The sequence below is a fragment of the Caloenas nicobarica genome, chromosome 7, assembly GCF_036013445.1.
Source record: "Caloenas nicobarica isolate bCalNic1 chromosome 7, bCalNic1.hap1, whole genome shotgun sequence".
NCBI classification, from domain to species: domain Eukaryota; kingdom Metazoa; phylum Chordata; class Aves; order Columbiformes; family Columbidae; genus Caloenas; species Caloenas nicobarica.
Genome location: NC_088251.1, coordinates 18,368,440 through 18,381,427, shown reverse-complemented (window position 1 = coordinate 18,381,427; position 12,988 = coordinate 18,368,440). Strand labels below are relative to the sequence as shown.

Below are 12,988 nucleotides of genomic sequence, written 5' to 3'. Positions count from 1 at the left end.
GAGGATACATTGATATGAGATGATTAAAGACAGGTAAAACAGGAAAACAGATGATATTCACCAGAAAGCATTAAGGACTTTTTTTCTAAAACAAATCAAATGTCTTTTTTTGCAGCCACAGTTTAATTGCCAGAGGTAACAGCAACAGCCAGAATGTACCTGGGTTTTTGTGAAGTATTTCAATTCACTTGCACAAGGCTGCATAGTTAAAAGAAACCACTGGACAATATTAATATATTTGTGTATCACAGGAATTAACAAATGTCTCACTGCCAAACCTCAAATGGCAGCTTTCAAAGGAATTGCCACTGAATGGAACTGTTCATTGTAAAGTTTCTGCAAAGCTGACACTTGGCCTGACGCTATTTGACATCTTTATATATGAACTGGAAGTCTGTATATAACAAGCCCACAGCATTCACAGAAGACAGTGAGAGTTATTTATATAGTTCATTTGATCTAGCTTCACTTTATGTAATCGAAATTCATTTTAAGGTAGACAGATACAGAACTTAGTACCTGGGCACATGGAATTGAGGCTGCTCCTACTGAGTAGATGACTACAGCCTTGAAAGCCGCAACTCTTAAAACGATTCTGGTGGGTATCATGGACTTAGAGCATAGTATGAGCATCCATGGTGATGCTATGTAAGGAGAGCTAATGCAGGCTTTGGAAAGATGCACCCGTGAGTAGTGAACCACATCAGGAAAGGAGATTTTATTTCTGCATGTGGCACTGGTAGACTGCCACTAGGAAACTATATATAGCCCTAGTGTTCACCTTTTTCAAAAAAACATTCAAATTCTGAAAGAGACGTGAAAGAGAAACAAAGACAGTTAAAGAAATGCCTTATAACATGTGACTAAAAAGCACAATCTGTTTATTTTATCAGAAAGCAAACTGAGAAGTAACTTGATTACACTGTACAAGTACTTTGACAGAGAGAAAATGCCAGCGCTATGGGGCTCCTTCAGCCAGCCAGAAAGTTACAGGAACTCCTGTCCAGAAATGAAGCCAGGCACGATGAAATAATAAATGAGGCACCATAGGTTTTTAAGTGTAAGTGATAATCTTCTAGAGAAGTGCTACAAAAATTGAAGAAATCTTCAGTTCTTTGATATCTTCAGATAAATTCTGAAGACCCTTAGAAAGTTACATTTTAAACAAACACAAGTAATCGGGCTCTGCATGCAGATAGGAAACACATAGGCCTTGAGTAAAACATAGCAGTCTTGCTATGCAGGAGACCAAGATCAATGCCGAATAATCCTTTCTGACTTTACACCACAGGAACATAATTAACCAGGATCTTGGTTCCTAGTTGTCACTTAACAGACATGTGAGTATTTGAGAAGTCTGGGATCACTTTAAACACTGTGTATGAACTGTTAAAAACTAGAGAAAAATGGCCAGAAAGGAGAAAATCTTGTCTGCTTCTTTGCAACTAGATTTTTTTAAATGTAAAAGCTCATAATACTATTCAGACTTTATGGCTCATGTACAGTATGGATTGCATTGTTCTTAGAAAAAAATGATACATTAATAGTACAGCTAAAATACTTATGTATCATTAGAGTAAATCATAATGCGTTCATTAAGATAGTGAGTGATATTTTTGTCTATAAATAAACTAAGTTTATCTCTTCTGTATCACGAGAAATTCTGTCATCAGTGTCGTATTTTTGCCTTGACCCATTCTTCTCATAAATAACAGTATTTTCATAGATAATCTTCTGTATCTGCACAGAGACCTTTTACTTTCCATGTGGCCTTAGAAGGCCTAATTCTGCCTTCATTTTGAGGTCACTGAAATAATGACTGGTTGTTCTTGGACTGGATTGAAGATCAAAAATCTAAGAAATATATTACATAAGATACTATAAGAACAAGCTTGAATTCCCATCCACCAAAGGAATCAAACCGAAAATGGACAAGCCTGCAAACAACATGAAACAAACTTGACACAAACCAGATATTTCACTGTATACAAACAATAGTTCTTCACTGATAAATGAAAATAAGTTTTAAGGTTGTTTGTATTGTCATGAAATCACATCCTGCACAAGCACAGGTCACCCTCAAATGATCAGGTATTTTCTGATGACATAAGAAGGGACTGTAACAAAGATTTCTGAGATGTTATTTACTAATAGCTAATAGAGTAACTTTGTTCTAGATCTCTGTTTTCTAGTCTTGATGAAAACAGTGTAATCTTCTACGTCCCTAAGAGAGCTTCTCTCTTTGTTGGCAAGGAAATGACAGAAGAGTGTAATTAAGCAATGATGACCCTAAAATGAAATGTGGATTCTCTACAATATACAATGTCCTTCCCACCAGCCACATGTGTTTGTCAGATGTTTATAGAATCTTCATTAACTAAGAGCTTTGCTAGATAACAGAAGCTGAAGCATGGCATCAATGACTCTGATAAGGGCAAGTGTACAACCAATCTGCTTGACAACTGACAAGAGGCTGGGGTTTGAAGCAGACTGCAAAAAGAACACAAGAAAGTGATTTGCAAAGGACATTCCAGTTGTTTGCCTTCCATCTCCTTTCCTCTCTCTGTAATGAAACAAGATTTTTAATCAGCTAAAATAGCCTTGTCCTCTTGTCTCTCCATCAGAAAGTAAATATAAAAGAAATGCATTATTTTGGAGTATTAGCTGCACTGTCTGTTTTCAACATCATTGCCTGTTTGACAAGAGGCAAGCCTTTGGAAGACTGGGACAAGTTATCAGCTATGGGAAAGTCTGATGCACGCTTTCATGATCCCGGGGAAGTGGAAGATGAGACTCATTTTGACTTTAAATCTTTACTGGAGAATATGAAGACAGATTTACTAAGGAGTTTGAATATGTCAAGAGTCCCTTCACAAGTGAAGACCAAAGAAGAACCACCCCAGTTCATGATTGATTTATACAATAGATATGCTGCAGACAAGTCCTCCATCCCCTCATCCAATATTGTAAGGAGCTTCAGCACTGAAGGTAGGAGAAGTCTTAAATATGTGGACTAGAATTTTTGAAGTACATGGATGGACAGTAGGTACTCAGATTCTTTTGAAATTCAGAGAAAACTGAGTGCCTAACTTCCACAGATTCTTTAGAAATGAAACAGATTAAAATTTTGGATTGTAGTCTTGTTCTTTAGTTTTTTTCAGTCTTAAAAAATACAATTACCTTTAGTTTTCTTCTTTGATATTTTTACTGTACAATATTCTTTTCTCAAATGCATCAACTGAGATGACACATTGAATAATGGCTTATGTGAATCATGTTTCTCAAAGCTAGAGATTTGGAACTGAGTTTTAATGTTAGAATGCAAACTTATGATCATCTATAATTGAGACATCCATGCTAGAGAGCTCTGCTTTCGAGTGGTTCTTCTCATACTTAAAAGCCACAGCAGTCAATTCAGAAATGTGTCTCTGGATCCAAACAAGGAACAGCAGTGCTCTTCCGAAATTCTAGTCTAGATGGAAAGATTTAAATGGAAATGGATAGTCAATCTGGTCTCAACCAAAAATATTCAAGATCTCTGTCTGTGTAACACTACATAGACTTTTAAAAGCTCCATCAAAAGCAGCAGTAAAAAAGTTAGAAGTAAATGTAATCCTTGTGATAAAAATAAGACAGGGAGAATCAAAGCTTCTGTTTATAAGAAAAATAGACATACACAGCTAACATCACAATGAAGAACTCCAAATTCCCAAATTAGTGCCCCTAGTCCTGAAATGGAAAGAAACCTTAACAGTATAAGCTAGATTATAGTTTCCATAACTCACTCTCCTCTCTCACTGCTTTTATGGGTAAACACTGTGAAGAAGTGTCAACATCAGCCAATTAAAACCCAATCATGATTGAGTAATAACCTTACATTGACCAAACAGACATCAGACAGTGAGGACTTTTGAACACAGCCAATCTGATCTTCCAGCCAAATATCTGCCCCTCCCAAGGCAGAGTTGCCTTGGCAAGCTCAGCAAGTTGAGCATGGAAAAGACTGAGATCTGGACATGAAATGTTGTTTATCACAAAGTCTTAATTTAGACCCTGAAGCTCCAGAATTTTCAAAAGCTTTTCTATTTCCCCAAAACTCCCAGTAATCCAAGCAGCTTTCAAAGTTATTTGAAGACAACAACAAAAGCCTCAGCACAGGTAGTTCTTAGAGACACTTATATATGTAACATGCTTCTTAGTATTGGGAGGGCCGTTCATCCCATATGATGATGATAAGATAGGAAATTCATAGAGTATTTTAGGAATTATTTGTGTAAAAATCTCTTTAGGAAATTGCTAAATCTCAACACTCCCAAGATGCCTTAGTTACATACTTAATACTGACCAGCATCATTCATAGCTTGTTTTAGGCAGACTTCACACACTCACCTAACTATGCAATCTTGGTGAAAATACTTGCAACACCAGGCACCTCCATTTCCACTTTTCACTCTCTGCCCTTGAAACTTGGCCAGAAGATTTTTTTTTTTAAGCTGGGTAGTAATGTTCTTATTTTACACCCGAAATACATCCTGAGTCTTTTAAAAGCAAGTTACTTGGACAGCCAGAAGCACTGTAACCACGTATTTTACTTTCCTGTTACAGATGTTGTTTCTTTAGCTTCACCAGAAGAAAATCCATTTCAGAAACACATCTTGCTCTTCAACATCTCTATTCCACGATATGAGGAAATCACCAGAGCTGAACTGAGAATTTATATCTCCTGTCACAGAGAAGTCGGGTCTCTCTCTAGGCTGGAAGGCAACATGGTCATTTATGATATTCTAGATGGTGACCACTGGAAAAATCCAGAAAGTACCAAATCTTTCCTTGTCTCCCACAATATCCAGGAGTGTGGTTGGGAGATGTTTGAAGTCTCCAGAGCTGTGAAAAGATGGGTCAGAGCAGACAAAATGAAGTCTAAAAACAAGCTAGAGGTTGTTATAAAGAGTAAGGCTCTGGGTGGTTTCACTTGTGGGAAGCTGGATATCAGTGTTACCCCTGACACTAAAAATCTACCCCTATTAATAGTGTTCTCCAATGACCGCAGCAATGGGACAAAAGAGACCAAAGTGGAACTGCGGGACATGATTGTTCATGAACAAGAAAGTGTGTTAAAGAAATTAGGAAAGAACAACACTTCATCTGAAGAGGAAGAACAGGGAGAGGAAAAGGCCATCACTGGGCCCCACCAGCATTCCTCCAGAAGCAAGAGAAGCATCGGTGCCAACCACTGCCGGAGAACTTCCCTCCATGTGAATTTCGAAGAGATCGGCTGGGATTCCTGGATCATTGCACCAAAAGATTATGAGGCTTTTGAGTGTAAAGGAGGTTGCTTCTTCCCTCTGACAGACAATGTTACCCCAACAAAACATGCTATTGTCCAAACTCTTGTGCATCTTCAAAACCCAAAGAAAGCTTCCAAGGCCTGTTGTGTTCCAACCAAATTGGATTCAATCTCCATTCTTTACAAGGATGATGCTGGTGTGCCCACTTTGATATATAACTATGAAGGGATGAAAGTGGCAGAATGTGGCTGCAGGTAGTATACAAGAAGTGTCAAGAATAAGAATACCCCCTTTTTCTGCTCTGTGTAAATCTGTACATTAGTGATACAAATGAAAATCCTTGCAAACAAGTTTTGGAGCAGGGTATAGGGCTGGTTGTTTTTGTTGCTGCTTGCTTTAAAGGAAAACTGTCATTTAAAGAATGGCAATCATTGTAAATAGCCTGCACTATATATCATGGCAAAGCAAATACTGGATTAAAATATCGTGAAATTGAATGAACTATGCAGTATTTGGCAACAGTGATACGATCTGAATACCTTATTTCAACTTTTCTGTTTAATCAATTCTGTTTAGGTCACAAACTAAAGGATGGGGATTTAGGACGTCCTGTAAATGTTTAATAGTATTGAAATCTGATTCTCTCAGCCAACTCTGACATTCTCAACTTCTGTAAAACTCAGTAAACAGAACTTAGTCTGCATGGTAAAGTCAGGAGTCTAAATCCTGCAAGCCTTTTCTCAAACAAGTAATCTCAGAGGCTTTACAGGCAAATCATTTACTCCCATAAGTGAAGATTTTCAGTATTCAAAACAAAAGATACTCTCAGTCTTATTTCATTCCCAAGTTTCCTTCTGTGGGTAGCAGGTGCCTTGGTTTCAGCTTTCTTATCCTCTACGTCCCTATTTTTACCCCTTTATGGCACATACTTGAATGATAAGAAGTGCAGGCTTCCGCTTCTAAGACGCTGTTACCTAGGAGGAACAGCAGCCCTTATCTCCACACTAAGATAAGGAGCCACTTTGACCTACTGCATATTCTTAGTATTTCTTTGCAAGAACATGCAGTCAAACAATGTTCAGCATTAGAAGCTGTATCCTACAAGCAGTGGGGGTTGGCAGAGCTCAGCACTTGTGAAAAGCCCAGGCTACTTATTTAGAGGCCTAAATATGTTCTTTGAAGTCTGATATTAAGCTCCAATTTTTTAAATAATTCTTCTTAGGAAAAACTATTTTACATACAAAATACTCTGGGAGAAATTGAAAACTTCTATCTATGTCCTATGAGACTTATACTGATGTATGGGAAATATATTATCATACAATAGTTCTCCTGACTTCGGTTGTATTTTCACTAAACAAGGACCCCATCTTTCGTGCAATTAAAGTACACTTCCTTTGATTCTAATGAAGGTTCTACCTGTACAAGAACCAAGTGTCTTCTGCTGGTTTCAGGTGACAGGTGTAAGTGCTGTACAATTCCCCATAGTCAACACACACACACAAATTCTCAGAGAACACTTTTGATCCAAACCCATAGCAAATTACACATTTATTCAAAATGAAGAATATTGATTAGGCAAAAATCTAAACAGTAGCTTAATATATGGAAGCAGCAACATTTAAATGGATACATATGTTTTAAATTAGGGCAGCCTCTGGGCAAGACGAATTCATTTGGCCTGAACAGGTCAGCTTGAAATCCAATACACTGTTTATTTACTATTGTTAACTTAATACAGAGCAAATAGCAGGTGAGTGTGAGCAAGATGGTTGTAATTCCATCAAGAACTGCCGGTTACATGACAAACTATGAGCACAAAGCACTATTCACCAGAATCCTTGGACTGATTTATAGCCTTTTCCTTTAGAACGGGGCTGCAATTGGATCAGATCTGTGCCCATGCAAATTCCATCCATCCATAGCTGCCTGTCATTAACCTCTTAAGCTTCCTGTGGCAGTCCTCTCATTTTACCACTACCCACTGACTTCTGTCATCTTACAGTCATCATTATGTCTTTCTCCTTTCAGAACCCCCTGCTTTCTCTCCCTGTTTTGTTCATGTCTCCTAGGTTCATGACATTTTGCACGACTTCTCTTAATCAAGTAAAAGAAACCACCAAACAAGCACTTGGTGTGATCACATTAGAAAAGTTATTCACCCATGTGTCAGGGTAATTGTAGCCTGTGTGCCCTTAAGTCATCTAAACACAAGGTCCTAGTTATATTTTGATTTCTCTGAATACAGGACTTTGTCCTTAATTAAATGAAAAAGCAGGGAAGGGGAAAGACCAGTCCCCACATGCTCACAGAAACTCTCAATAATCCTATTTTTTTTCTTTTTTTCACATTCTGAAGTCAAATGTGGATCTTTGTTTCCCAAGCTTTTATGGAGAGAGGGAAAAAAAAAAAAAGATGCAAAGCCATTTTTGGCAGAAAAACGCATATCCTAGCTGTGCTATCAGAAGTCCAGAGGAGCTCTACAGACTATAGGCTCCATACCAAAACTATACTACAAGTCACTTTTGTATTTCAACCAAAAAAATCCTTTGCTCTTCAACAGTCACATTCCCATAGGCTTAACATTTTGGTTGGTACGGTAGTAGAATGAAACATGAATCTTTCCATAGGGTGATGATCAGGGTGAAGAATAAACAAGAACCCATAGTGACTACAGATGCTACCTACAGCATGGCTGAAGAGTGTGTCAAATTGATGTTTGGCTTTACATTGTAAATTTAGCAGCTTGATTTATGTAGTTTTGAGCGTTTGATTTTAAACAATTGCTTATGTTCCCTCACATTTCGACTGCTTTGGGACACAACAAATCTGCCAGGTGGCCAAGACGTGCTAGAGAGTATACACGTTTCAAAGAGCAGGCAAAGCACCTTGCCCCCAGCATCAAGCTGGGCCCCATCAGACACTAAGAAAAACCCCTCTCATCACTGTGTTCTGAACATCAATCAGCAGCTTGCTGTTGCTGAGGAGCAGGTTGGGGCTTGTCCACTGTTCAGCAGATGCACAGTTAAAATTAACTTATTTGTTTAACATAAACATGTGGTTGGAGCATGCCCTTGTACTCAGGCCCATTAGCTATCTGCATAGCAGCCCATAATATCAGAATCACCAGCTGATTCCATAGTGAGTTTTAAGGCTACCCTGTAACACTTCAGTCTTAGTAGATAAACATGGTAAGCTGGTGGAGGCTGGTCAGGAGGTATAGCTATTGTTATTTTTACATAGCTTCCCACCTTGTCTGTATACACAGCAGGCACAATGTCCTCTGATCTCATCCACTCATCTGTGCCATGTCCCAACACAGAAGAACAAAAAATGCAAATTAACACTTAGCAGCACACCACCAGCAATTACTGAAAGTCAAAAGATCTCCATTTCCACTATTCTTTTCCACAACTGAAGAGGCAATGGCCTCATGGGAACCTGAAGGTATTCAGCTGATATTTGCTCAGACACCTTTATGCTGGAAAGATCCTGACAATCTAGAAATGTTAAGCTAGAATTGCCAATTCCTGATATTTAAAATAATAGGGCTTAGATTACCTCTCAAGGAGGCTTAACATTTCAGACACAATTGTGCTCTAACACAATTAACACTGCTCCCAGACCACAGCTGGTTCTTCTCTCCAGCCTCATCAGAGCCCAGCCATTACCACGTAGGTAACGCACACAGGTGCATGGCATCCGGTAGGTCCACATAGGCATACGCTGTGAGCTTCAGGAGGTATCAGTACCTTGCTGTAGCTCCTCATAGACAGCACAGAATCAAAGTTTGTTACTGCAAAGAAAAGCTGAAGCAAACAGATGGGACCACAGAATAAGCTGGCAAAGCCAGCATGTAGTAAATGAACATGAGGCAAGAGTCCATCTTCAAACAGCGTAACAGAATATCCTCATCCCCTCTGGCTGCTCTGAACAGTGAACAGGACACTGCTCCAGACTACTAACCACCTCCCTTTTCCCCATGTTAACTCCCTAACATACTGTTTGTTGTGTGTTTAGCAGAGACAAAAACTGGGCAAGTCCCTCCATAGTCTCTGTAGACCAAGGGGCTCAAAGAGTTCTGCCCAACTGTCTGCAAGGAAGGAGGCTCTAACTGCAGGTGCCTGAGGTCCAAGTCTCCTCAGTGTCATCCCGGGACCGATCAAGGCCTACACACCACCCCAGAGCCGTCTTTGGCGTTTCTTCACCCTTTAGTACTTTCTCTAAACCCTGCCTCCATGCTGCCTGGGTGACACCCTGGGCTGACGGGCCTCCGTGCTGCCTCCGCGCCATCTTCAGACTGCGTGGTGCTTCTGCACCAGATCTGTTCCTTACTCCTCAGCTGTCTTCACACATTTTCTTACTCTCCCCCACATGGTACCTTAAAATCTCTCAGCTTAAAGGTGCGTTCTTCCATCTCCCTCCCAGCTGCCCACAGACTTTTTTGCCCTCTCCGTGTCTCTGAGCTGCCACACTGCCATGTCCGTGCTGGCTGCTGTCTCAGGAGCACGCCATACCTTCAAGCTGCCTCAGAGCTGCCTTTGTTTCATTTTTGTCCTCCCCCTTAAAGCTTCTGCTGGACTATCAGTCATAATTCGGTTAAAAGCCTCACAGAAGAACGGCTTCAGTGTAGCCCTGGGAAATGGGACACCCTGAGTCAGTCCCTGTATCAAGGTGCATGGTTTGGCTGGAGCCGGGCAGACCCGCTGGTAGCCCTCACAAAAGCCTTGGCACTGGCCCAGCACACCCAAAGAACCGAGTGAGTAATGTCCCAGCAGCCTGGGCCTTGATACCGGGCCAGCAACCAAAACTTCTGATCCAGCAATGGCGGGAAACCTAGCTCTTTACCACAAACTATATAGCTCAAGATGCCAACAGCTGGTCTGCCAGGATGTGCTGGGCACTTCCATCCTACATCAGCATGGCAGACAACAGTGCCAGGGCATGTTTGACCAGTCATCAGAGTTGTCAGGCCCTCAGCAGCACAGTCTGCAGGAGCCGGATCAGTTTGGAGGCAGCCATTTGCAGTACCTGGACACTAAACAAAGACTTCTCTGGATGACTGGACCTCTCACTGTTTCAAATAACCTCAGGATAGGAGAGCTCTTGCTGAAGTATTTAATATTCACTATTTGTTGTCGGCTAGCTCTGGTGCACCAGGCTGAACCAACATGTAGATCTAACAGATATGTAGAATCTAGAGGATATAAACAATATCATGCAAACACATGGTATACCAGTTCTCCAAGGACTGCACGTCTATTTCCCATTGTTGAAAAATTACTTACCAAAATGCAAAATGATGTTCCTGAATTAGTTCGGGTTGGCTAGCTGCAATGCATTTTCCTGAAGCCTTCCTGAATCTTCTGCTTACCTAGAGCACGGCAGTTCATCTACTCAGCAGAACTGGTCAATATGAGTTTATCACAGCTGCGCTCTATGAGCCGTGATGAGTCTCCACCTGCTCCTGACTGAAATTAGAGAGCTCTCAAAATGGGAATATACAATTTCTTCCCTCCCCTGCCCCCAATCTTTTAGTAAAAATATAGATTGTGTTCTCATTCTTTTTTTTTCCTTTTTCTTGGTCACTGTAAAAAGAGGAAGGGGATGGGAATAGTAACAGAAGAAAATAAAAATCCAACACATTTTGCATTCAAGTTATATTATTACAAATGTAATCATTACAGAACTCACTTGAATTCCATTTTCAGAAAATGGAAAGCTTTCAATATTAAAAAAATGTGGAAGAAAACGATTTTATACAGGTTTTTACAGCATAAGAACTGAAAGACCTAGGGACAAACCCCTAACATTACTTCTTTTGACATGGGGATTGTAAAGGAATCTAAGGCTGATATTATTCGTTCTTTGTATTAACAAGGGGCCTAGAAAGCCTACTCAGGGACAAGGTTCCCTTTGTACCAAACAGTACAAGAACAGAACAGAAAAGACAGTCTTAGACCATACCTGTGCAACCCAGTCATGCCTGTCGCAGACAGCCATGGAGTAGCAATGACCCAGACTTGTACATCTATAAAAGGCAATGGAAATTTGTCTAGAAATACTTACCAAAGTCCTGGAAGCATTAAATATTTAATTAGCATAGTCCTGTGCTTGAGCTAATAAACCCTGCCTCTCAGTATTTAGGAGCCAAATATCACCTTTACGTTAATTCTAATTCTTATATAGAATTTAAAATATGTCTGTACTAGAAGGCTTACTAAACCAAAAAGTAGTTTATTTCCAAAGTTAATTTTTATCCTGTTGGCATAGAATCTAGGCTCAAAAAATCGTTTCTTCCAGTGAAAAAACTGCTCTTGCTTCCACCTTCAGATGAGCCTCCTGCTACTGCGTTTCGTCACTGACCAAACAGTCTACACAGGCCTGATGAGAGAATGGTGAGATCATCTGCAAATGAGAACCAGGGAGTATTGGAGCAAAATATATAAAGCAAAAAAAAATTATATCAAACAAACAAACACATAGCGAAACATTTTATCTTGTTCTTGTGAAAGCCTTTTAGCATGTGATCTGAGTGATGCAGACCCTGCATGCAGACTAGTCTGGGGCAGATAAAAAAAAATGCCTCTCCTCCGAGTATGTAGGAAGTTCATACCCACAGGAAGTCAGAAAATGAAATACTTGTGGACAGATTTTAGAGGATCATAAAATTTTATGAGTTATAAAAGCTAGAGCTAGGTCTGAGCTATTGAGTTCAGCTCAAAATTAAAATCAAAATAGGAATTTGGCTTGGGTTATATTAGAAATCAGAATTGGTGATAGATTTACATTTGTATTTAGGTACTCAGAGTTTAATGAACAGACTTGCATTAAACAACATGTTTGATAAAAATTTAAGTAATATGTATCAAGAAATTAGTAAGCAGTCCTTCTCCAAAGCCTGAAGTATCCACACCACTTAAGGAAGGATTCTTACCTTCTAACACCATCTGTAAAGAATTACCAAGGTAGCAGTGAGTGATACATATCACATTGAATTCAGGGCAAAAACAATAGATTAGTGAACAGATCCAGTGTGGAAAAGTAATGTTTTCCACTATCCTAGCTTTTAAGTCGTGCGTGTTGGGAAAAGCATTTATTTTACATTTACATTGTGAAGCTAGTTTTGATTCTGTGTGCTAGTGATAAAGTGCATGAGGAAGAATATGCATCTGAACTCGAGGAATAAATTTAGCTGTGGAGTGTTGCCATATCTTGGGTTTTACTGGGTAAAACTAATCACAACCCTGTATATATTTCTCAAAACCCTAGCTTCATAAAAACCTCACCTACAGTTTCCAGCCATTCTGATATGAAAATCTTTAGAACATGATACAATGCTCAATAAATATTAGAAAAGAACAGGATTTTTTTTTTGTTTTATGATTTTACAAAAATCACAGGGAGGAAAGGGCCATTTCATGATTTTTAACCTCTAGATAAGGCCTCGCTGGAGAAAAATCTTATGGATCTGTGGAAATACTTCTTTAAATGCCAGCAAAAAAAAGTCATATGAGTTTAGCAGTGGGTATACAGAACTCAAGTAGATATGGAAGGTGATTATCTGGCACATATTCTCACTAAAAATGCTTGGTTAATGTCTGTTATGCTCTCCTTTCTGTGTTCTTCATGGCAACTCATCTATGTCTGTTACTTTCAGAGTAAGATGAGGTGTCTGTTAACACCTCATAGATAACGTC

The 12,988-nt window shown here is 39.5% G+C and overlaps 1 protein-coding gene across 1 annotated transcript; it reads left to right on the top strand.

Moving 5' to 3' along the window:
* The first annotated feature begins 2,642 nt into the window (after window positions 1-2,642).
* GDF2 (growth differentiation factor 2) lies at window positions 2,643-5,546 on the top strand. The gene is made up of 2 exons (XM_065639392.1): window positions 2,643-2,988; window positions 4,606-5,546. Exons 1-2 carry the CDS (start codon window positions 2,643-2,645, stop codon window positions 5,544-5,546), a joined length of 1,287 nt encoding a protein of 428 aa, XP_065495464.1.
* Window positions 5,547-12,988: the final 7,442 nt, after the last annotated feature.

What these genes read in the sequence shown, in the direction of transcription:
- GDF2 (XM_065639392.1), top strand. Translation starts at nt 2,643, where the DNA reads ATGCATTATTTTGGAGTATTAGCTGCACTGTCTGTTTTCAACATCATT. An exon ending in AAGGAGCTTCAGCACTGAAG is followed by an intron (nt 2,989 to 4,605) that starts GTAGGAGAAGTC and finishes TTCCTGTTACAG; the next exon opens with ATGTTGTTTCTTTAGCTTCA.